Source organism: Cherax quadricarinatus, chromosome 59 (assembly GCF_038502225.1).
Source record: "Cherax quadricarinatus isolate ZL_2023a chromosome 59, ASM3850222v1, whole genome shotgun sequence".
Classification (NCBI taxonomy): Eukaryota; Metazoa; Arthropoda; class Malacostraca; order Decapoda; family Parastacidae; genus Cherax; species Cherax quadricarinatus.
Window position 1 is genome coordinate 11512893 of NC_091350.1, and position 27174 is coordinate 11540066.

The 27174-nt window shown below is 38.7% G+C and overlaps 1 protein-coding gene across 5 annotated transcripts in view; it reads right to left on the reverse strand.

The window, feature by feature from the left end:
- LOC128698717 (uncharacterized) overlaps positions 1-27174 on the reverse strand; it is a 300712-nt gene that overhangs the window by 241610 nt on the left and 31928 nt on the right. For all 5 annotated transcript variants that reach the window (XM_070097720.1, XM_070097721.1, XM_070097719.1 and 2 more), the window contains exons 4-5: positions 19275-19495; positions 16508-16718 (exon numbers count right to left, since the gene is read on the reverse strand). In XM_070097720.1, the coding sequence (XP_069953821.1) occupies positions 16508-16718; positions 19275-19495 (432 nt within the window). The remainder of the gene's footprint in view (positions 1-16507; positions 16719-19274; positions 19496-27174) is intronic.

Sequence of the window (27174 nt, forward strand, 5' to 3'; positions counted from 1 at the left end):
AATTTGCAATTTGGCCAATTTCATGAAAATTAAAAATTATGACAATCTCAAAATAAGGACCAGAATGAACAATGCAGACATTCCAGGCTTTAAAATAACATTTTTTTTGTTCATCAGTTATGTCTCCAGGCCCCTCTGATATTACTCTTGCTTTTTATTTTGAAATTTTATTCAAACAAAAAATAGAAGATTTACTGTTATGCAGACTACTGCAATACTGTAATAATTGTATAAATAACATCAACCCATTCATGACTGCATATTAGAATGGCTATTTGGACATTTATTGGACAATTACATCATTTGTTTACTTTTGAACTTTGGCAAAAATCAAACATTTCCCATACTTTGTGCTCCATTTCCAGGTTCTTTTTATAGCAAAATCAATCAAAATCACCTCTATTTCTATAATATATTTTCCATTCTATCAAATGAGACAAGGAAAACGAGAATACAATCATAAATACTATACGAAAATAGACCACAAAGTCGGCATTTTAATTAAAAAAAAAACGGTCGGAGTTTTTTTTTTCTCATTATGCACTGCGTGCTCCAGGATTTTTTTTATATGGTGCACACTGACCACACAGACCCATTCTCTCACATGTGGGCCTACTAGCTTTCTCCTGCTTGATTTGAAGCCGCTAGAATTTATGAGTATATATACGTCAAACACGGTACCTCATAAGACGTATATATACGGCCGCGACAGTCAAAAGGTTAATATCCACATTGAAAAATAAGATGACAAATTTCCCCTCCCCCCAAAAAAGCATCTGCAAACTCATAACAGTATTATCAACAAAACCTTGCCTGGCCTTAGTCAAACCTGCACCTTGTAGATTAAGAACTAACATAACCTGCACTCTGAAGCATTGGTGAGTGAGGACTTTGCAATGAAGAGGGCCATGTTCGTGTGAACTATGATGTCTGCACACCTCTAGCTAGACACCCAATACACCAATATTGGCTAATGGATTTCCTTCACTGAGTCTCACTACTTCGATAGCAAATGAATGATGTAGTACAAGGAAAAAAATAATCATTGCCTCATCCCAACTTGATCACAGACAAACAAGGTAAAGACATTTAATAATAGTCTGCTTAAAAAGTAAAATAATCAGTGATGATTATCATATGTATCATTCATCACTGCTTACAATAATGAGGAAAATGATGAAGTTAAGCTAAAAATAAAGTAAGACTAATAACAGATTACCAAAATGTGTACAATATTTAAGAGGTGCCACACACAAGCACTGTAATAACTGCGGTAATCCATCATTGAAAGATGAATTCTAAACATCTTTTCTAACCTGGTAGATCATTTTATTACAGTATATTCTTGGAGAAGCACTTAACCCTTATGAGTCATGGGAGCCCCTCTGAAATTATTATACTGATTGGAGAAGAATATATAGTGCCTGGGAAATTACTACTATTGTTTTCAAAGGGAAGTGCTAAAACAACAGAGATCATACAGTATCTGGGGAATGGGAAACAATCTGGTCTGATCCATGGAAGGGCAGTTCCAATAATTCACATATTAAATAGTATAAGTCAGCACAACCTGTATCGGAATGTTTTCTTCCTGAAGCACCCTAAAGCCTCAATTTAATTAACCCTTTGAGGGTCGAGAGCCTCAATCTTGAACTCCCACTGGAGACCGAAAAATACATGTATTCGAAAAAAAAAAAAAAATTCTTATGAAATGATAGAGAATCTTTTCCCAATCGTAATGACACCAAAAGTATGAAATTTGATGGAAAACTTATGAAATTATACTCTTGTGAAGTTAGCGGTCTCGACAATATTTATGCATCGGCGATTTTGCCCAATTTGAGTCCTATTTTTGGCCAACTCCAATATTCCAGTCGACTAAAATCATAGCTATTTAGCTAGTATTCCTTCCCTTCTGTCGTTTGAGTACACGAAACTGCCCATTTACCAATTTCAATTACCCAATAAAATGGTCAGAAATTGGCAATTTGGCCAATTTCACACAAATTTCAAAAGATGCCAATTTCAAAACAGGGTCCAGGATAAACAAGACAGACATTCCTGGCACTAAAGTAACATATCCTCTGTTCATTAGTCACATCTCCAAGCCCCTCTTATATTACTCTTGCTTTCCATTTTGAATTTTTATTCTCACGAAAAATAGAAGATTTACTGTTATGAAAACTACTTCATTATTGTAAAAACAGCATAAATAATATCAGCACACTTGTGAAAGAATACTTGACTCACTAACTGACGCGTATTTAGACGTGCGGCTTGATTTGTTTATTCTCGAACATCGGCAAAAATCGAACATTTCCGCTACTTTGAGCTTAATTTCAAGGCATGTATTTTTCATTGTGAAACCAATCAAGATCATCTCTATTTCTATAACATATCTTCCATTCTATCAAATGAGACCATGAAAACTAGAATACAACCATAAATACCATACAAAAATACACTGCAAAGTCGCTGTGTTAACCCTTAAACGGTCCAAACGTATATATACATATATATATACGCGTAGCGCCCCAAACGTACTTTTTTTTTTCAACAAGTCGGCCGTCTCCCACCGAGGCAGGGTGACCCAAAAAAAGAAAGAAAATCCGCAAAAAGAAAATACTTTCATCATCATTCAACACTTTCACCACACTCGCACATTATCACTGTTTTTGCAGAGGTGCTCAGAATACAACAGTTTAGAAGCTTACACATATAAAGATACATAACATATCCCTCCAAACTGCGAATATCCCAAACCCCTCCTTTAAAGTGCAGGCATTGTACTTCCCATTTCCAGGACTCAAGTCCGACTATATGAAAATAACCTGTTTCCCTTAATCCCTTCACTAAATATTACCCTGCTCACACTCCAACAGATCGTCAGGTCCCAAGTACCATTCGTCTCCATTCACTCCTATCTAACACGCTCACGCACGCTTGCTGGAAGTCCAAGCCCCTTACCCACAAAACCTCCTTTACCCCCTCTCTCCAACCCTTTCGAGGACGACTCCTACCCCGCCTTCCTTCCCCTATAGATTTACATATATGCTTTCCATGTCATTCTACTTTGATCCATTCTCTCTAAATGACCAAACCACCTCAACAACCCCTCTTCTGCCCTCTGACTAATACTTTTATTAACTCCACACCTTTTCCTAATTTCCACACTCCGAATTTTCTGCATAATATTTACACCACACATTGCCCTTAAACAGGACATCTCCACTGCCTCCAACCGTCTCCTCGCTGCTGCATTTACCACCCAAGCTTCACACCCATATAAGAGTGTTGGTACTACTATACTTTCATACATTCCCTTCTTTGCCTCCATAGATAACGTTTTTTGACTCCACATATACCTCAACGCACCACTCACCTTTTTTCCCTCATCAATTCTATGATTAACCTCATCCTTCATAAATCCATCCGCCGACACGTCAACTCCCAAGTATCTGAAAACATTCACTTCTTCCATACTACTCCTCCCCAATTTGATATCCAATTTTTCTTCATCTAAATCATTTGACACCCTCATCACCTTACTCTTTTCTATGTTCACTTTCAACTTTCTACCTTTACACACATTCCCAAACTCATCCACTAACCTTTGCATTTTTTCTTTAGAATCTCCCATAAGCACAGAATCATCAGCAAAAAGTAACTGTGTCAATTCCCATTTTGAATTTGATTCCCCAAAATTTAATCCCACCCCTCTCCCGAACACCCTAGCATTTACTTCCTTTACAACCCCATCTATAAATATATTAAACAACCATGGTGACATTACACATCCCTGTCTATGACCTACTTTTACCGGGAAGTAGTCTCCCTCTCTTCTACACACCCAACCTGAGCCTCACTATCCTCATAAAAACTTTTTACAGCATTTAATAACATAAGACCTATTCCATATACTTGCAACATCTGCCACATTGCTCCTCTATCCACTCTATCATATGCCTTTTCTAAATCCATAAATGCAATAAAAACTTTCCTACCTTTATCTAAATACTGTTCACATATATGCTTCAATGTAAACACTTGATCTACACATCCCCTACCCACTCTGAAACCTCCTTGCTCATCCGCAATCCTACATTCTGTCTTACCTCTAATTCTTTCAATTATAACCCTACCGTACACTTTTCCTGGTATACTCAGTAAACTTATTCCTCTATAATTTTTACAGTCTCTTTTGTCCCCTTTCCCTTTATATAAAGGGACTATACATGCTCTCCGCCAATCCCTAGGTACCTTCCCCTCTTTCATACATTTATTAAACAAAAGTACCAACCACTCCAACACTATATCCCCCCCTGCTTTTAACATTTCTGTCATGATCCCATCAGTTCCAGCTGCTTTACCCCCTTTCATTTTATGTAATGCCTCACGTACCTCCCCCACACTTACATTCTGCTCTTCTTCACTCCTAAAAGATGGTATACCTCCCTGACCAGTGCATGAAATTACTGCCTCTGTTTCTTCCTTAACATTTAAAAGTTCCTCAAAATATTCTCGCCATCTACCTAATACCTCCATCTCCCCATCTACTACTCCCCTACTCTGTTTTTAACTGACAAATCCATACTTTCCCTAGGCTTTCTTAACTTGTTTAACTCACTCCAAAATTTTTTCTTATTTTCATTAAAATTTCTTGACAGTGCCTCTCCCACTCTATCATCTGCTCTCCTTTTGCACTCTCTCACCACTCTCTTTACCTTTCTTTTACTCTCCATATACTCTGCTCTTCTTATAACACTTCTGCTTTGTAAAAACCTCTCATAAGCTACCTTTTTCTCTTTTATCACACCCTTTACTTCATCATTCCACCAATCACTCCTCTTTCCTCCTGCCCCCACCCTCCTATAACCACAAACTTCTGCCCCGCATTCTAATACTGCATTTTTAAAACTATTCCAACGCTCTTCAACCCTCCCCACTACTCATCCTTGCACTAGCCCACCTTTCTGCCAATAGTCGCTTATATCTCACCCGAACTTCCTCCTCCCTTAGTTTATACACTTTCACCTCCCTCTTACTTGTTGTTGCCACCTTCCTCTTTTCCCATCTACCTCTTACTCTAACTGTAGCTACAACTAAATAATGATCCGATATATCAGTTGCCCCTCTATAAACATGTACATCCTGGAGCCTACCCATCAACCTTTTATCCACCAATACATAATCTAATAAACTACTTTCATTACATGCTACATCATACCTTGTATATTTATTTATCCTCTTTTTCATAAAATATGTATTACTTATTACCAAATCTCTTTCTACACATAGCTCAATTAAAAGCTCCCCATTTACATTTACCCCTGGCACCCCAAATTTACTTACTACTCCCTCCATAACATTTTTACCCACTTTAGCATTGAAATCCCCAACCACCATTACTCTCACACTTGATTCAAAACTCCCCATGCATTCACTCAACATTTCCCAGAATCTCTCTCTCTCCTCTACACTTCTCTCTTCTCCAGGTGCATACACGCTTATTATAACCCACTTTTCACATCCAATCTTTATTTTACTCCACATAATCCTTGAATTAATACATTTATAGTCCCTCTTTTCCTGTCATAGCTTATCCTTCAACATTATTGCTACTCCTTCTTTAGCTCTAACTCTATATACCATTCGTACACAACTTGTCAGACACTGCAACATCATGGAATTATGTGTCTTAATCTCATCTTGTCGGTATTATATACCATTCGTACACAACTTGTCAGACACTGCAACATCATGGAATCTTAATTCTGAGGACATGTACATAACCTTCACGGCTACGACAACTACTACTACTACTACAACTAACCCATCTCTTTGGGAAGGACCTACTTCCACTGGGGAATCCCGCCTACCAGTGAATATGCCCTCGTCTGCTACACCTGACGTTACTATATAAGCGCCAGGATCCTGTCTTCTGCTTCAGAATCTCCACGACTATGGTGCTCTTCGCACCTACTCCTAGGTTGAGGGACTGATTACCTCATCTTCTGTACATAGTTCTACTGTCTTCAAGTTATGTCCTAGAATTTGTATTGATAAAGCCACTGGATGGCGAAACGTCTACAATAAAGATACCCAGATGTTGCATATGTGTCTTAATCTCATCAGCTCTAACTCTATTTGAAACCCCTGACCTAATCCCATTCATTCCTCTCCACTGAAACTCTCCCACCCCCTTCAGCTTTGTTTCACTTAAAGCCAGGACATCCAGCTTCTTCTCATTCATAACATCCACAATCATCTCTTTCTTATCATCTGCACAACATCCACGCACATTCAGACTTCCCACTCTGACAATTTTCTTCTTCTTATTCTTTTTAGTAATCTTTACAGGAAAAGGGGTTACTAGCCCATTGTTCCCGGCATTTTAGTTGACTTTTACAACACGCATGGCTTATGGAGGAAAGATTCTTATTCCACTTCCCCATGGATATAAAAGGAAAAGTAATAAGACCAAAAACTATTAAGATAAAATCAAAGAAAACTCAGATGAGTGTGTATAAATAAATGTGTACTTGTATGTGTAGTGTGACCTAAGTGTAAGTAGAAGTAGCAAGACAACCTGTAATCTTGCATATTTATGAGACAGACAAAAGACATCAGCAATCCTACCATCATGTAAAACAATCACAGGCTTTCGTTTTACACTCACTTGGCAGGACGGTAGTACCTCCCTGGGTGGTTGCTGTCTACCAACCTACTACCTATAAACGTATATATACGTTTTATTTTTTCTGCCTTCAAATTTGGCATGATTGGCCCGAGATGCTTTGTCAGCATAGAATGGGTCCTAACACTCAGTGTCCGCGGTATTAAAAAAATCTGGGACCACTTAGTACCTTGTGGGAGCGCCAGTTAAATTGAGCGCCAGCTAGAGCAAATAGTGCGGCAAACACCAAGGAATCCCTGATGGAATGTCATATTAACACTCCTCTTTTAAGAGGAAAGTGATGTTAACCCCAAGTTTTGGGTCTGTCTATCTCTGTCTGTTTCTGGCTTCCTCTGTCTATCTGTCTTCCTCTATCTGTCTACCTATGTCTACCTCTGTCTCTGCCTCTGTCTCTGTCTGCCTCTGCCTCTATCTACCTCTGTCTCTGTCTACCTCTGTCTCTGTCTACCTCTGTCTATCTGTCTGTCTATCTCTGTCTCACAGGTACACATAAATACAAGTATACATAGTGTAAATTACCTAGGATAACCCAAAAAATCCAGACGAAGTGCTATACTCTGCTGGAAGATGTGAGTAAACGTGATGAAGACGCAGTCTTGTGGCTCTCTCTGAGACAGACAGCTAGACGGATAGACAGATAGACAGGGAGCTTGATTTTGACTGGTTTTACAATGAAAAGTTCCTTGAAATTGAGCTCAAAGTAGCAGAAATGTTCGATTTTTACCAAAGTTCAAAAGTAAACAAATCATGCCAAGCGTACAATACACATCAACTGGTGAGTCTAATATTCTTTCACAAGTGCGCTGATATTATTTATACCATTTCTACACTAATGCAGTAGTCTGCATAACAGTAAATCTTATTTTTTTTTGTAAGAATAAAAACTCAAAGTGGAAAGCCAAAGAAATATAAGAGGGGCCTGGGGATGTGACTAACGAACATAGAACTAGTTATTTTAGTGCCAGGAATGTCTTTCTTGTTTATTCTGGACCCTATTTGGAAATTGGCATCTTTTGAAATTTGTGTGAAATTGGCAAAATTGCTAAATTCTGACCACTTTATTGGATAGTTGAAATCGGTAAATGGGTGGTTTCTTGTACTCATTCGATGGAAAAAATGAAGTTCTAGCGAAATAGTTATGATTTCTGTCGACTAGTACAATGGAATTGGCTAAAAATAGGGCTCAAAGTGGTCAAAATCGCCGATGCATAAACATCGTCGAGACCTCTAACTTCGCGAGAGCATAATTCCGTAAGTTTTCCATCACATTTCATACTTTTGGTGTCATTATGATCGGGAAAAGACTGTCTATTTTTTTCATAAGAAATTTTTTTTTTTTTTCTGAAATTTGGCCGACCTTAAGAACAAGTCTCTGAGAGGACCTGCTGACCCCCAAAGGGTTAAGGGTTAAACCAAAAACTCAATTAGTTTTTTTTTCTTCATTATGCACTGCGTGCTTCAGGATTTTTTTTTTATACTGTGCACACTGATCATGCAGACCCATTCTTTCATATGCAGGCCTACCAGCTATCTTCCACCAGATTTGAAGGCGCCAAAATTTACACGTATAAGTACGTGACCGACCCTGGCCGACCCTCAAAGTAGTGACCGACCCTCAAAGAGTTAACCAACTTCAGAAGTACAGGATAAAATTGGCTGGGTCAGCTGATTTGGAAAAAAAGGACAAAGTTTATTAATCATAAACTGTTCATTATTGTTACAATCACAAAACAATCTCATCTCTATCCACCACAATCTCCTTTACCCACCACCATTATTATTCTGTTAGAGCGAGGGTTTACAGTATCTGTGGTGCATCTACAATATGTCCTAGCTGAGACTGTAATTACCTGTGTAGCTATTGGCGCTTAGCTAGTGGTGTCCAATCTTCAATATTTAGTCTATTATATAGATGTTTTGGTAATTCCAGTAGTTGTAACACTTAATACCTCCTCTTGTAGGTTCTCAAGGGAGGTTCTTCTATAACAGTAAAGAACTCTTAATCCAAAGAAGTGGACCAGTCCACCCCTTTCTTGAATAGAGCCTGATTGCTTCCTATTATCCTAGGCATTGCATAATCCCTACAGGTTTAGCTCTTCCCACAAAATCCAATAAGAAAAACCCCTCTGACTACAATATCCCCACCCCTCCTCCTGAGTGCATGTACTGCTCTTCCCACCTCCAGCACTCAAGTCCAGCTAACTGGTTTCCCTCAATTCCTTCATTAAAGTTACTCTGCTTACACTTCAACAGCACATCTATTAAAAACTACATGTCTTTATTCACTCCTAACACACTCACATAAGCCTGTTGGATGCTGAAACCCCTAAACACTTGAAGCTTTTTGTACCCCTTTCCTCCCAATCCACCCATTCCTGAGTTGACCCCTGCTAACTTTACTACAAATTTACATTTCTTCTTCTTTCAACACACTGGCTGTATCCCACCAAAGCAGGGTGGCCCAAAAAGAAAAATTTAGTAATGTATGCATGAGAAGGGGTTACTAGCCCCTTGCTCCCGGCATTTTAATCGCCTCTTACGACATGCATGGCTTACGGAGGAAGAATTTTGTTCCACTTCCCCATGGGGATAAGAGAAAATAAACAAGAACCAGTAAGAAAAAATTACCAAGAGGGGCATTTGTGTATATATATGCATGTACATTCATGTGTCCCCACCTCGGTGGGATATGGCCAGTGTGTTGAAAGAAGACATGCATGTGTAGTGTGACCTAAGTATAGATAGAAGTAGAAGTTGGATGTCCTAGCTCTGAGCAAAAAAGCTGAAGGGGGTAGGTAAGTTTCAGTGGTGAGAAATAAATGGGATTAAGTCAGGAGCATCTGAGAGAGTTAGAGCTAAGGAAGGGGTAGCAATAATGTTAAAGGATCAGTTATGGAAGGAAAAGAGGGAATATAAATGTATAAATTCAAGGATTATGTGGATTAAATTAAGGATCGGATGCAAAAAGTGTGTCATAATAAGTGTGTATGCACCTGGAGAAGAGAGGAGTGTAGAGAAGAGAGAGATTTTGGGAGATGATAAGCGAGTGTAGGAACTTTTGAACCAAGTGAGAGAGTAATTGTGGTAGAATACCTAAATGCTGAAGTGGAGAAACATTTAAAGGTATGGTAGGTAAGTTTGGGATGTCAGGTGTAAATGATAATGTGGGCCCTTTGATTGAACTTTGTCTAGAAAGGAGTTTGGTTATAGGTAATACATATTTTAAGAAAAAGAGGACAAGCAAGTATCCCAGATATGACGTAGGGCGTAATGACAGTACGGTGGTACATTGATTAACGAGTTTAATTTGTTCTGTGACCGAGCTCATAACTCAATTTGCTAGTAGTATATCAAATCAATTTTCCTCATTGAAATCAATTGAAATGCCATTAATCCATTCCAGCCCCCCAAAAAACATCCCAATTTTTTTTTGTCACGGGTTTTTAAATAAGAAAAAATGTATTTATAAGTAAGAAATATTGTATAAAACATAGTAAAATATAATAAAAAAAATGTAAAGAAATAAACTGGTTTTATAAATTGTATTTACCTTGGAGATCAGACATTTGCTCACGTTGGCGGAATTCCCGAGTCTCGAGGGGCAAGAGAAAATACTTCAATATAACACTAATATCAACTCTACGGCTTATTTATCTATCAGAATTGATCTAATATGACATAATAAACACTTTAAGTAACATAGAAACATGATACATACTCTAGAATGAATAAAATAGGCCATAATATGGCAAGTGTCAAGGACCAGTCCTAGCATATAAAATCCTTTCTATAATATGTTCTGTGGTCCTGGGTAAGAGAAAACTGAATTTTTGAGAAGCTAACTGCACTAGAGGCCAGCCCATGTTCCCGGTGAATATCTTGAAAGTAAGTTGACTTATTTCATGAAGCCCACCTTTATTATTGAAGTAAATGCAATAATATTGAAAAGAATCATAAAAAAATGATTGTTCTACAATTGGCTTGTGGAATATTGGAAATATTCCAAATATTTTGGGATTTGTGTGGGAGTAAAGGGCAAGATATTTTGCGAATGTTAAAAACTTAGCAACTTTATTTTTTTGTAGAATATCTGAAGCTTGCTCGTAATTCAAATTTTGGCTCACAACTCAAAGCAAAAAATCGATTGAACGACGGCTTATAACTCAGAAAACTCGTAAGTTGGGGCACTCATAAGTCAAGGTACAACTGTAGTATGTTGGACTACGCATTGGTAGATAAAAGACTGTTGGGTAGGCTTCAAGATGTACATGTTTATAGAGGGGCTACAGATATATCAGATCACATTTTAGTTGTAGCTACAGTGAGTGTAAGAGGTAGATGGGATAAAGGAAAATGGAAGCAGCAGGTAAGAGAGAGGTGAAGGTTTATAAGCTAAAGGAGGAGGCAGTTATGGTAAGATATGGTAAGAATAGATGGGCTAGTGAGAGTATAGGCAATGGGGATGAAGATGTATGGGGTAGATTTAAGAATGTAATGTTAGTGTTTTCAGCAGGAGTTTGTGGTTACAGAAAAGTGGGTGTGGAAGGGAAGAAAAGTGATTGGTGGAATGATGTACGGAGATTAGTAGGAGAGAAAAAGTTAACATATGAGAGGTTTTTACAAAGTAGAAGTGATGCAAGGAGGGAGGAGTATATGGAAATGAAAAGAGAGGTTAAGAGAGTGGATGAGATGTTATCAACAAATCTTGTTGAAAATAAGAAAAAGGTTTGGTGTGAGATTAATAAGTTGAGGAAGTCTAGGGAACAAATGGATTTGACAGTTAAAAATAGGAGAGGAGAGTTATTAAATGGAAAGTTACAGGTATCGGGAAGATGGAGGGAATATTTTGAGGAACAGTTAAATGTTGATGAAGATAGGGAAGCTGTGATTTCATGTATAGAGCAAGGAGGAATAACATCTTGTAAGAGTGAGGAGGAGTGAGTTGCGAGTGTGGGGTAAGTTCATGAGGTGGTGAGTAGAATGAAAGGGGGTAAGGCAGCTGGGATTGATGGGATAAAGATAGAAATGTTAAAAGCAGGTGGGGATGTAGTTTTGGAGTGGATGGTACTATTATTTAATAAATGTATGGAAGAGGGTAAGGTACCTAGGGATTGGCAGAGAGCATGCTTAGTTCCTTTGTATAAAGACAAAGGGGACAAAAAAAGTGTGTAGAAATTATAGGGAATAAGTCTGTTGAATCTAGGTAGTAGGTTGGTAGACAGCAACTGCCCAGGGAGGTACTACTGTCCTGCCAAATGAGTGTAAAACGAAAGCCTGTAATTGTTTTACATGATGGTAGGATTGCTGGTGTCCTTTTTTCTGTCTCATAAACATGCAAGATTTCAGGTACATCTTGCTACTTCTACTTACACTTAGGTCACACTACACATACATGTACAAGCATATATATACACACCCCTCTGGGTTTTCTTCTATTTTCTTTCTAGTTCTTGTTCTTGTTTATTTCCTCTTACCTCCATAGGGAAGTGGAACAGAATTCTTCCTCCGTAAGCCATGTGTGTTGTAAGAGGCGACTAAAATGCTGGGAGCAAGGGACTAGTAACCCCTTCTCCCGTATAAATTACTAAATTTAAAAAGAGAAACTTTCGTTTTTCTTTTTGGGCCACCCCGCCTCGGTGGGATACGGCCAATGTGTTGAAAGAAAGAAGAAGTCTGTTGAATATACCTGGTAAAGTGTATGGTAGAGTTCTCACTGAAAGAATTAAAAGACAGATAGTAGGATAGAAGATGAACAAGGAGGCTTTAGGAAGGGTAGGGGGGCGTGTAGACCAAGTGTTTACAGTGAAACAAATAGGTGAACAGTATTTACATAAGGGTAAAGAGGTTTTTGTGGCATTTATGAATTTGGAAAAGGCATATGACAGAGTGGATAGGGGGGCAATATAACAGATGTTGCAAATGTATGGAATAGGAGGCAGGTTATTGAAAGTAGTGGAAAGTTTTTACGAGGATAGTGAAGCTCAGGTTAGAGTATGTAGGAGAGAGGGAGATTATTTCCCAGTAAAAGTAGGCCTTAGACAAGGATGTGTGATGTCACCATGGTTGTTCAGTGGTCCCTCGCTTTTCGTAGTTCCCGGCAATTGTAAATTTCGCCAATCATAGGGGTATTTTCGTATAAACATGGACTCGCTTTTCATAAGTTGACTCGCGAGTCGTAGTTCGTCCGGGACGCGTACCCACAGCGTGAGCCGGGGCGGCAGCCAGTCTGGCATTGTTTACCAGTGAGTGAAGGTCCCCTCACGTGCTCCAGCGAAATATTTCATAATATTCCATTTATTTTAATGCTTGCAAGTACTAAATAAGCTACCATGGCTCCAAAGAAAGCTCCTAGTGCCAAGCCTGTGGTAAAGAAGGTGAGAAATACGATTGAATTTAAGAAAACCATCATTGAACAATATGAAAGTGGTACAAGTGTGGCCAAACTGTCCAGGATGTATAAGAAACCCTACACAACCTTATGTTCCATAGTGGCCAAGAAAATGGAAATAAAGGACGCTGTTGTTGCAAAAATGAGATCACCAGTACTGGAAGAGGTTGAGAAGTTATTATTGGTGTGGATAAATGAGAAACAATTAGCAGGAGATACTCTTATGATTTCGATTATTTGTGAAAAGGCTAGGCAGTTGCATGAAGATTTGGTAAAGAAATTGCCTGCAAATAGTGGTGAAGTGAGTGAATTTAAGGCCAGCAAAGGCTGGTTTGAGAGATTTAAGAACCATACTGGCATACACAGTGTGGTAAGGCATGGTGAGGCTGCCAGTTCGGACCACAAGGCGGCTGAAAAATATGTGCATGAATTCAAGGAGTACATAGAGGCTGAAGGACTGAAACCTGAAGAAGTGTTCAATTGTGACGAAACAGGCCTCTTTTGGAAGAAAATGCCAAAGAGGACCTTCATTACACAAGAGGAAAAGGCAATGCCAGGACACAAGCCTATGAAAGACAGGCTGACGCTAATGCTCTGTGCTAATGCTAGTGGGGATTTCAAAGTGAAGCCATTACTAGTGTACCATTCTGAAAATCCCAGAGTGTTCAGGAAAAACAATGTTATGAAGAGTAAATTGTGTGTTTTGGAAATCTAATAGTAAGGCACGGGTCACGAGGGAAATTTTCGTCGAGTGGTTCAATGAAGTGTTTAGCCCTAGCGTGAAGGAATATCTCCTGGAAAAGAAATTGGATCTCAAGTGCCTGCTAGTAATGGACAATGCACCTGCTCATCCTCCAAACTTGGATGACCTAATTTTCGAGGAGTTTTTTGTTCATCACAGTAAAGTTCTTGCCCCGGAATACCACTCCTCTCCTCCAACCCATGGACCAGCAGGTTATTGCAAACTTTAAAAAACTACACAAAAGCAATGTTTCACAGGTGCTTGACTGTGACCACAGACACTCACTTGACCCTAAGGGAATTTTGGAGAGAACACTTCAGCATCCTCCACTGCTTAACCCTTATAGGTATGGCTTGGGAGGGAGTGACTACCAGGACTTTGAACTCTGCCAGGAGAAAATTGTGGCCAGATTGTGTCGACAAGAGGGATTTTGAAGGATTTGGGACTGACCCTAATGAGCCTATGTCTGTTGTAAAATCAATTGTGGCACTGGGGAGTTCCATGGGGTTGGATGTGAGTTTGGAGGATGTGGAAGAATTGGTGGAAGACCACAATGAAGAGCTCACCACTGAGGAGCTGCAAGAGCTTCAGCAGGAAGAGCAACACATCGCAGCTCAGAATCTTGCTGCAGAGGAGGAGGAAGAGAGATGGAAGAAGGTGCCTTCTTCAGAAATTAAAGAGATTTTTAATATGTGGAGTAAGATGGAAAGCTTTATGGAGAAACATCACCCTAACAAGGTTGTTGCAAGTCAGGTTGGCAACATGTACAGTGACAAAGTCTTGGGACATTTTAGGGAAGTGTTAAAGAGACGCCAGAAACAGAGCTCTCTCCACAGTTATTTTGCGAGACAGGACTCCAGTGACTCTCAAGGTGGTCCTAGTAGCATTAAGAAACAGAGAAGAGAAGCAACCCCAGAAAAGCAAATGGTACCCGAGGTGTTGATGGAAGGGGATTCCCCTTCCAAACTATAAACAATCCACTCTCTCCTCCTCCTCCAGTCTCCCATACACTAAGAAGAATCTCCAATAAAGGTAAGTGTTATGCTGTTAATGTTTCATTCATCATTTCCCATTGTATTGTTTATGTACTACATGTATATTTCATGTAAAAAAAATTTTTGTTTTAATACTTCTGGGTGTCAGGAACGGATTAATTGTATTTACATTATTTCTTATGGGGAAAATTGATTCGTAAATAGTAAATTTCGTTTATAGTAACGGCTCCAGGAACGGATTAATTACGAAAAACGAGGGACCACTGTACTTATAGATGAGGTTGTAAGAGAAGTGAATGCTCGGGTGTTGGCAAGAGGTGCGATGTTAAAAGATAAAGAATCTAACACAAAGTGAGAGTTGTCACAGTTGCTCTTTGCTGATGACACTGTGCTTCTGGGAGATTCTAGAGAGAAGTTGCAGAGGTTGGCAGATGAGTTTGGTAGGGTATGTAAAAGAAGAAAACAAAGTGAATTTAGGAAAGAGTAAGGTGATGAGGATAAAAAAAAAAATTAGGTAATGAAAGATTGGATATCAGATTGCAGGGAGAGAGTATGGAGGAGGTGAATGTATTCAGATATTTAGGAGTGGACATGTCAGCAAGTGGTTCTATGAAAGATGAGGTGAATCACAGAATTGACAAGGGGAAAAAAGTGAGTGGTGCACTGAGGAGTCTGTGGATACAAAGAACTTTGTCCATGGAAGCAAGAGGGAAATGTATGAGAGTATAGTTATACGAACACACTTATATGGGTACGTAACATGGGTGGTGAATATTGCAGCAAGAAGAAGGCAGGAGGCAGGGGATATGTCAAGTCTAAGGGCAATGTGTAGTGTGAATATAATGCAGAGAATTCATATTTTGGAAATTAGGAGGAGGTGCAGGATTACCAAAACTATTATCCAGAGGGCTGAGGAGGGGTTGTTGAGGTGGTTCGGGCATGCAGAGAGTTAGGAACGAAATAGAATGACTTCGAAAGTGTATAAATCTGTAGTGGAGGGAAGGCAGGGTAGAGGTAGGCCTAGGAAAGGTTGGAGGGAGAGGGTAAAGGTTTTGTGTGCAAGGGGCTTGGACTTCCAGCAAGCATGCATCAGTGTATTAAATAGGAGCGAATGAAGACAAATGGTTTTTAGGACTTGATGTGCTGTTGGAGTGTGAGCAGGGTAGTATTTATGAAAGGATTCAGGGAAACTGGTAGGCCGGACTTGAGTCCTGGAGGTGGGAAGTACAGTGTCTGCAGTCTGAGGGAGGGGTGTTAATGTTGCAGTTTTATAACTGTAGTGTAAGCACGCCTCTCGCAAGACAGTGGAGTGAATGATGGTGAAAGTTTTTCTTCTTCAGGCCACCCTACCTTAGTGGGAAACAGCAGTTGTGTTAATAAAAATTATTATATTCTTCCTCCGTATGCCATGTATGCCATACAAGGCAAATAAAATGCTGGGAGCAAGGGGCTAGTAACCCCTCCTCCTCGGTAGGATACAGTCGGTGTGTTGAAAAAAAAGTTATTATATTCATGTAGAAGTGCTAAACCCCTAAATTATGTCATACAGTGCCAGGAGAATAATATAAAATCAGGCTTGAGCCAAGAAAGAACACAGCTCAAATTCTTTACAGCAAGAGCTCTTCACTAGCATCAAGCCACCTTCCCTAAAAGGAAACACTTAACATTAGAACAATATAACATACATGGCCGGGTGCGAGTTGTGTAGAGGTCCAAGTAGCCATTATCTACTTTAAATTTTGCATCTTCATTCTTTGGGGCATTCATTCCACTGCGATTTTTAAAATATGGAACACAAAAATGAGAGATGCGCATGGGTGCCTTTCCATTTGGATCCCACCTATATTCTTTGTCACAAGCAAATCTGTCTTCACTTATTTCTTCTTTCAACTTTCTCTGAAAATAAATTGGGTAACCAATAAGTCATTTAATTTAAACATGACAAAGGCATTGCCAGATAAATGGCACATTTTTGTCAGGTGAAAAAAATTTACGCCGGTATATGACTTTTGATAGTTTACATGTACTGTACCAATTAGATTTTTTAAAGCTTCAGTCACAAAATATTTATAAATACAAAAATGTTTGAAGATTTTCTTCCTTGAGCATTCTCATGAACATTTTAATAATTTCTCTTTTATTATCTTTCTCTTTAATAATACACTACTACTCCTCTATTTTCCTAAATAAAAAAGGTAATAATAAAAAAAAGCATATTTATGCATTACAAAAATCAATACAGTACATGGTTAACATACTATCCCAAAATTTAGTTTATTCCAAGGAATAAGAAGGTAGCTCAAATTCCCTGGATCAAGAGCCCTTCACTAGCATCAAGGCCTTCTCTCCCCCATGAGCACTATATCAAAGTTAAATGAACCATAGAATTAGATGGTTAATGTTTGAAATCCATTATGGGGTAAAGCTCCTAGATCATCCATTTTTGCACAATGAGCATAAATTAAACAGACTGCATGACACTGGAGGTGGGAAGGACAGTGCCCACACTCTGAAGCAGGGGTGGAAGTATATTGCAGTTTTTTAACTGTAGTGTTAGCATGCCTCTAGCAAGACAGTGATGGAGTGATGATGAAAGAGTTTCTTCTTTCTCTGGTCACCCTGCCTCAGTGGGAAACAGTCAATGTATTAACCCTTTGACTGTCGCAACCCCCAATCCTGAGGTGTCTCCTGGTGTCGCAAAATTTCAAAAAAAAAACTTATGAAATGATAGAGAATCTTTTCCCGATTGTAATGGCACCAAAAAAACGAAATTTGATGGAAAACTGACGGAATTACGCTCTTGCAAAGTTAGCGACCTCAGTGATATTTACAGATCAGCTATTTCGCCCACTTTGAGCCCTATTTTCGGCTAATTCCATTGTTCCAGTCGACCAAACTCATAGCTATTTCTTTAGAACTCGGTTTTTTCTATCGATTGAGTACAAGAAACTGCCCATTTACCGATTTCAACTACCCAATAACGTGGTCAAAACGTTGCAATTTGGCCAATTTCACGAAAATTAAAAAATATGACAATTGCAAAATAAGGTCCAGAATGAACAATGCAGACATTCCTGGCTCTAAAATAAAATTTTCTTTGTTCATCAGTCACATCTCCAGGCCCCTCTGATATTACTCTTGCTTTCTATTATGAATTTTTTTTCAAATAAAAAATAGAGGATTTACGTTATGCAGACTACTGCAATACTGCAATAATTGTACAAATAATGTCAACCCATTCATGACTGCATATTAGAATGGCTAGTTGGACATTTACTGGACAATGACGTCATTTGTTTACTTTTGAACATCGGCAAAAATCAAACATTTCCCCTAATTTGAGCTCCATTTCCAGGTTCTTTTTATAGTAAAACTAATCAAAATCACCTCTATTTCTACAATATGGTTTCCATTCTATCAAATGAGACTAAGGAAACGAGAATACAACCATAAATACCATACGAAAATAACCACAAAGTCGGCATTTTAATTAAAAAAAAAAACGGTCGGAGTTTTTTTTTTCTCATTATGCACTGCATGCTCCAGGATTTCTTTTTATATGGTGCACACTGACCACACAGACCCATTCTCTCTCATGTGAGCCTACCAGCTTTCTCCTGCTTGATTTGAAGCCGCTAGAACTTATGAGTATATATACGTCAAACATGGTACCTCGTAAGACGTATATATACAACCAAAACAGTCAAAGGGTAAATAAAAAAATTACAAAGGTCTTCATCACTCTCTACCAAACAAATGTGGGTTCTCAATTTTTTTTTCCAACACGTCGGCTGCTTCCCTACCATCACTCATACATAATCACTGTCTTTGCAGAGGTGCTCAGATACAACAGTTTAGAAGTCCCTCCAAAGTGCCAATATCCCAAACCCCCTCCTTTAAAGTGCAGGCATTGTACTTCCCATTTCCAGGACTCAAATCTGGCTAACCAGTTTCCCTGAATCCTTTCACAAAATATTACCCTGCTCACACTCCAACAGCTCATAAGGTCCCAAAAACCATTCATCTCCATTCACTTGTATCTAACACATTCACATATGCTTGCTGGAAGTTCTCAATATATACATAAAATGAATATACACAATGTATGAATGTATTTGGTAAGAAACTTAAGTGAAAAAATATAAAAAAAATTCAGCTTTAAGAAAATTGTGAATATTAGTGCATTTGGTAAAACATTAGTGCACTTAAAAACTCAGAAAAAATATATTTAAAATAATTTGCTCAAATATTTGCTAGAATCGTAACTACAAGTCAGTGTTCATATTAATTTAATTTATTCCAATGTCCCATTAGCTTAAGTGTGAAATAATGTAAGCTGTAATGTTGAGAGTCGGGGATCGAGTGGATAAACTTTTCTGAACACTGGGTTTCAGGTGGCTGGTCAATGTACTTAATATAAACTTCACTTAAAAACAGTGCAATGAAACTAACCAGTCTGTTTTCACTATTTTGTAGCACCTTCTCCAGGTCTTGAATTCTTTCTCGGTAGTTGCGCTGCAAGGTCATGTTGATCTTCAGAGCAGTTTCAAGGGTGGGTGGCAGACTCATGAGCTCTTCCAGAGAGTCATCACGACCTCCGCTGTCTCCAGCATCGGTACTTCCAGTCCCAGAATAACGCAACTGCATTCCAGATTCAGATCTATCTGAACCCCCTATAGAAAAAGTTTTATTAGCTGCCACCAAATGTAGACAGTTACAACTGCAGATTACTAACCATTCCATGATACATTTTGGCTGTGTAATAATTTTTGGTTTTCCCTTCACAGCTAAATGACAGTTTGGATAGGAAATTTTAGAATTTTTTTTGGCTCCTCTTAGACCATTATTAAATCAAGATGTACGCAATTTTCTCTCCAAGTTGTCGTTAGTTGTGAATCTTCCAGCCCCAGTATTGTGACTTACATTCCTGCTTTTCTATTATTGATTCCTGTGTATTAACATAAGATTGACCTTACCACTGATCCAAAGCTTAACACATTTACAACAAAATGAGACAAAGGATCATATTGTAATTGTGCAGTGGAATCTTAATTACACAAAATAGTACAGTGGACCCCCGCATAACGATTACCTCCGAATGCGACCAATTATGTAAGTGTATTTATGTAAGTGCGTTTGTACGTGTATGTTTGGGGGTCTGAAATGGACTAATCTACTTCACAATATTTCTTATGGGAACAAATTCGGTCAGTACTGGCACCTGAACATACTTCTGGAGTGAAAAAATATCGTTAACCGGGGGTCCACTGTACTATGGGGTGTCACAAATAATAAAGTTGCAGTACCATGGCTAGAACCATTCTTCTTCTTTCAACAAACCACCCGTATACAGTGGTCCCTCGATAATCATCGGGCTCGATAGTCGTCCTTTTTGGAAATCGTCGTGTTATTTTCGTCCAAACATTGGCTTGCAAATGCTCGGTTGACTCGCTAATCGTCATTCGTCCTGGACACGTACTCACAGCTCTGAGCCGCCTCGGCCTAACTTCCCAGCCAGTGTGCCATTGTTTACCAGTGAGCGACGGTCCCCTCATTTGTTCATACGAAATATTTCATAATATTCCATTCATTTTGGTGCTTGCAAGTGCTAAATAAGCTACCATGGCTCCAAAGAAAGCTCCTAGTGCCAAGCCTTTGGTAAAGATGGTGAGAAATACGATTGAATTTAAGAAAAACATCATTGAACAATATGAAAGTGGCGTACGTGTGGCCGAACTGGCCAGGATGTATAACAAACCCCATACAACCAGATTGTGTCCACAAGAGGGATTTTGAAGGGTTTGTGGCTGACCCTGATGAGCCTATGTCAGTTGTGAAATCTACTGTGGCATTGGGGAGTTCCATGGGGTTGGATGTGAGTTTGCAGGATGTGGAAGTTGGTGGAAGACCACAACGAAGAGCTAACCACTGAGGAGCTGCAAGAGCTTCAGCAGGAACAGCAACAGATCGCAACTCAGAATCTTGCTGCAGAGGAGGAGGAAGAGAGATGGAAGAAGGTGCCTTCTTCAGAAATTAAGGAGATTTTTGAAATGTGGGATAGGATGGAAAGATTTATGGAGAAACATCACCCTGAGAAGGATGTTGCAAGCCATATCGGCAACTTGTACAGTGACAAAGTCTTGGCCCATTTTAGGGAAGTTTTAAAGAGACACCAGAAACAGAGCTCTCTGGACACTTTTTTTGCGAGACAGGACTCCAGTGACTCTCAAGCTGGTCCTAGTGGCATTAAGAAACAGAGAAGAGATGTATGTAACCCCAGAAAAGGACTTGGTACCTGAGGTGTTGATGGAAGGGGATTCCCCTTCCAAACAGTAACTAATCCAATCTCTCTCCTCCTCCAGTCTTCCATACACTAAGAAGAATTGCCAATAAAAGTAAGTGTTATGCTGTTAATGTTTCATTCATGTCCCATTGTACTGTTTATGTACTACATCTATATTTCGTGTAAAAAAATTTTTTTGTTTTAATACTTCTGGGTGTCAGGAATGAATTAATTGTATTTACATTATTTCTTATAGAGAAAATTGATTCGAAAATCGTCTATTTCGATAATTGTCACACTTCCAAGAACGGATTAACGATGATAAACGAGGGACTACTGTACCACCGAGACAGAGTGGCCCAAAAAGAAAAACAAAAGTTTCTCTTTTTAACTTTAGTAATGTATACAGTAGAAGGGGTTACTAGCCCCTTGCTCTGGGCATGTTAGACGCCTCTTACGACATGCATGGCTTACAAAGAAAGAATCCTGTTCCACTTCCCCACTGAGATAAGAGGAAATAAACAAGAACTAGTAAGAAATTAAAGGAAAACCAAGAGGGGTGTGTATATGCTTGTACATGCAAATATAGTGTGACCTAAGAGTATGTAGAAGTAGCAAGATGTAACTGAAATCTTGCATTTTTTTTTTTTTTCAACAAACCAGCCATATCCCACCAAGGCAGGGTGGCCCAAAAAGAAAAACAAAAGTTTCTCTTTTTAAATTTAGTAATTTATACAAGAGAAGGGGTTACTAGCCCCTTACCCCTGGTATATTAGTCGCCTCTTACAACACGCATGGCTTACGAAGGAAGAATTCTGTTCCACTTTCTCATGGTAATAAGAGAAAATAAACAAGAACAAGAACTAGAAAGAAAATAGAAAACCCAGAGGGGTATGTATGTATGTATGTATATATATATGTATACAGTGGACCCCCGCATAACGATTACCTCCGAATGCGACCAATTATGTAAGTGTATTTATGTAAGTGCGTTTGTACGTGTATGTTTGGGGGTCTGAAATGGACTAATCTACTTCACAATATTCCTTATGGGAATAAATTCGGTCAGTACTGGCACCTGAACATACTTATGGAGTGAAAAAATATCGTTAACCGGGGGTCCACTGTATATGTATATATATATATATATGTATATGTATATATATAGTATATGTATGTATATATATATATATATATATATATATATATATATATATATATATATATATATATATATATACACAGTGGACCCCCGGTATTCGATGGCATCGGTATTCGATAAATCCGGTTTTCGATGCATTTTAACGCAAAAATTTTTCCTCAGTATTCGATTGAAAACCTGGTATTCGATATGATTCGTATGAGACCTGTCCACGTGTGTGCTAGTTTTTACAAGCCAGCCAGTGTGCGCGCATCTAAGGATACATTCGGTACATTCCATATTATCAATATTATCACTGTATTTGGTGCTTGTTTCTGCAAAATAAGTCACCATTGGCCCCAAGAAATCTTCTAGTGCCAATCCTTCGAGAAAAAAGTTGCTAATGACTTATGAAATGAAGAAAGAGATAATTGCAAAGTACGAAAGTGGAGTGCGTGTGTCGGAGCTGGTCAGGTTGTATAATAAACCCCAATCAACCATCTCTACTATAGTGACCAGGAAAACGGCAATCAAGGAAGCTGTTCTTGCAAAAGGTGCAACTGTGATTACGAAACAGCGACTGCAAGTGTTAGAAAATGTTGAGAGATTGTTATTGGTGTGGATAAATGAAAAACAGATAGCAGGAGATAGCATCTCTCAAGCGATCATTTGTGAAAAGGCTAGGCAGTTGCATGACGATTTGGTAAAGAAATTGCCTGCAACTAGTGGTGATGTGAGTGAATTTAAGGCCAGCAAAGGTTGGTTTGAAAGATTTAAGAATCGTAGTGGCATACAGTGTGATTAGGCATGGTGAGGCTGCCAGTTATGTTGTGTGACAGAAGTCCAGTGACTCTCAAGCTGGTCCTAGTGGCATTAAAAGAAGGGAAGTAACCCCGGAAAAGGACTTGCTACCTCAAGTCCTAATGGAAGAGGATTCCCCTTCTAAACACTAACACCTCTCCCCTCCTCCCATCCCATCAATCATCACCAGATCTTCATTAAAGGTAAGTGTCAGTTATTTTATTGTTATTGTAATTATTCTATTGCATTAAACTTAATATTTCATGTAGTAAACATTTTTTTTCATACTTTTGGGTGTCTTGCACAGATTAATTTGATTTCCATTATTTCTTAGGAGGAAAATTGATTCGGTTTTCGATATTATCGGTATTCGATGAGCTCTTAGGAATGGATTAATATCGAATACCGGGGGTCCAATGTATGTATGTATGTATGTATGTATACAGTGGACCCCCGCTTAACGATCACCTCCAAATGCGACCAATTATGTAAGTGTATTTATGTAAGTGCGTTTGTACGTGTATGCTTGGGGGTCTGAAATGGACTAATCTACTTCACAATATTCCTTATGGGAAAAAATTCGGTCAGTACTGGCACCTGAACATACTACTGGAATGAAAAAAGTTCGTTAACCGGGGGTCCACTGTATATATATATATATATATATATATATATATATATATATATATATATATATATATATATATATATATATATATATATATATATATATATATATATATAAATATACAGTGGACCCTCAACCAGCGATTGCATCGATTAACGATAAATCTGACTACCGATTCATTTAAATGCAAAAATTTTGCCTCGACTAGTGCTTAAAAACCCGACCAGCGTTTTTCGTTCCGTACCATACGCGTCCACTTTGGCCTGAGCGTGCCTCACTTGTCCCTTTGGTGCCACTGTTTACAAGCCAGCCAGCCACCGCGGTCGCTTCCAAACATACAACTGGAACATTTCATATTATCACAGCCTTTTTAGTGATTGCACCTGCAAAGTAAGTCACCATGGGCCCCAAGAAAGCTTCTAGTGCCAACCCTACAGCAAAAAGGGTGAGAATTACTATGGAGATGAAGAAATAGATCATTGATAAATATGAAAGTGGAGTGCGTATCTCTGAGCTGGTCAGGTTGTATAATAAACCCCAATCAACCATCGCTACTATTGTGGGCAAGAAAACGGCAATCAAGGAAGCTGTTCTTGCCAAAGGTGCAACTATGTTTTCGAAACTGAGATCGCAAGTACTCGAAGATGTTGAGAGACTGTTATTGGTGTGGATAAACGAGAAACAGATAGCAAGAGACAGCATCTCTCAAGCGATCATATGTGAAAAGGCTAGGAAGTTGCATGACGATTTAATTAAAAAAATGCCAGCAACTAGTGATGTGAGTGAATTTAAGGCCAGCAAAGGTTGGTTTGAGAGATTTAAGAAGCGTAGTGGCATTCATAGTGTGATAAGGCATGGTGAGGCTGCCAGTTCGGACCACAAAGCGGCTGAAAAATATGTGCAGGACTTCAAGGAGTACATAGACAGTGAAGGACTGAAACCTGAACAAGTGTTTAATTGTGACGAAACAGGCCTGTTCTGGAAGAAAATGCCAAGCAGGACGTACATTACTCAGGAGGAAAAGGCACTCCCAGGACATAAGCCTATGAAAGACAGGCTTACTTTGTTGATGTGTGCCAATGCTAGTGGTGATTGCAAAGTGAAGCCTTTATTGGTGTATCACTCTGAAACCCCCAGTGTGTTCAGAGGGGAGGATGTGGAAGAGTTGGTGGTGGAGGACAGTGAAGAACTAACCACTGATGAGCTGCTAGATCATCTTGAACAGCAAGAGGGCAGACCTGAGGAAACTGCTTCGGAGGAGGGGAGAGAGAAATTGAAGAATTTGCCTACTTCTAAGATTAAGGAAATCTGTGCAACGTGGCTTAAAGTGCAAAGCTTTATGGATGATAATCACCCTGACACAGCTACTGCAAGCCGTGTTGGCAACCTGTACACTGACAATGTTGTGAACCACTTTAGGAAAGTCATAAGGAACGAGAGGTACAGGCCTCTATGGACAGATATGTTGTGCGACAGAAGTCCAGTGACTCTCAAGCTGGTCCTAGTGGCATTAAAAGAAGAAGGGAAGTAACCCCAGAAAAAGACTTGCTGCCTCAAGTGCTAATGGAAGGGGATTCCCCTTCTAAACAGTAAGAAGGTAACGCTCTCCCCTCCTCCCATTCCATCAATCATCATCAGATCTTCAATAAGGCAAGTGTCATGTAACTGTGCATGTAATCTTCAGTTTGTGTGTATTAAAATTAATATTTCATGTGGTAAAAATTTTTTTTTTCAATACTTTTGGGTGTCTTGCACGGATTAATTTGATTTCTATTATTTCTTATGGGGAAAATTAACTTGACTAACGATTATTTTGACTAACGATGAGCTCTCAGGAACGGATTAATATCGCTGGTTGAGGGTCCAACCGAGCCCAGTCACGCTAGCCAATACTGTAAACATCAAATTACAGAAAATATCTACCTGGATGAGGACTAACAAACTTACACTAAACATTGACAAAACCTACTTCATTCAGTTTGGTAGCAGAGCTACAGATGTACCTCTTAACATAACGATAAACGAATCACCTATCACAAAGCTAACAGAGGGAAAATTTCTTAGGAATCCACCTCGATAATAGACTCAAATTTCATACACATATACAACAAATTTCTAAGAAAATTTCCAAGACTGTAGGCATACTATCGAAGATACGGTACTATGTTCCACAGTCAGCCCTCCTGGCCCTTTATCACTCTCTTATTTACCCCTATCTCACCTATGGAATTTGTGCATGGGGCTCAACGACTAACCATCTCAGACCACTAATTACCCAACAAAAGGCTGCAGTTAGAATGATAACAAATTCTCACTACAGGCAGCACACTCTACCAATATTCAAAACACTCAACCTACTCACCATACAAAACATCCATACTTCTTATTGCACTTATTACATACATAGAACACTTAACTCTGATATTAACCCTCCCCTCAAACATCTCCTTGCCAACCTCAACAGAACACATGACCATAATACAAGGCACAGATCACTCTTTGATGTTCCTCGTGTCCATCTCACGCTATGCAAAAACTCAATGCACATAAAAGGCCCTAAAATCTGGAATTCATTACCTGTAAATATAAAAGAAACACTACCTGTTTATAAATTCAAGTCTCTTCTCAAAGTTCACTTACTCACTCAAAACCAAATAAATACTGAATAACTGAACCATATAAATTGTATATCCTAAATGTTACTCACAATTATATCACATAAATGTTAAACCTAACTTTGTTATTTTTTTTAAATAAACTACCTAACAGAATACTCCATTCTACTGAACGAACAGCAATGCATGCAACCATAGGACCTGTCTTTGTAATACTCATTTGTATTTTATAGTTATCTGTTTACAATAATGTCTTATCACTGATTTCATCATTGCTTAGTTAATCTTAAGCCAGCCCATAATGCTATGCATATAAGTGGCTTTGGCATGCTGCTCTTACCTGTATCTTTTGTACCTCTGTTTGTATGCTAAAATTTCTAAATAAATAAATAAATAAATAAATATGTATGTATGTATGTATGTATGTGTATATATATATATATATATATATATATATATATATATATATATATATATATATATATATATATATAGATATATATATATATATATATATATATAAGAGTATATACATATATAGCAGAGTATATGGAGAGTAAAAGAAAGGTAAAAAGAGTGGTGAGAGAGTGCAAAAGGAGAGCAGATGAAAGAGAGGGAGAGGCACTGTCAAGAAATTTTAATGAAAATAAGAAAAAATTTTGGAGTGAGTTAAACAAGTTAAGAAAGCCTAGGGAAAGTATGGATTTGTCCATTAAAAACAGAGTTAGGGGAGTTAGTAGATGGGGAGAGGGAGGTATTAGGTAGATGGCGAGAATATTTTGAGGAACTTTTAAATGTTGAGGAAGAAAGGGAGGCGGTAATTTCATGCACTGGCCAGGGAGGTATACCATCTTTTAGGAGTGAAGAAGAGCGTAATGTAAGTG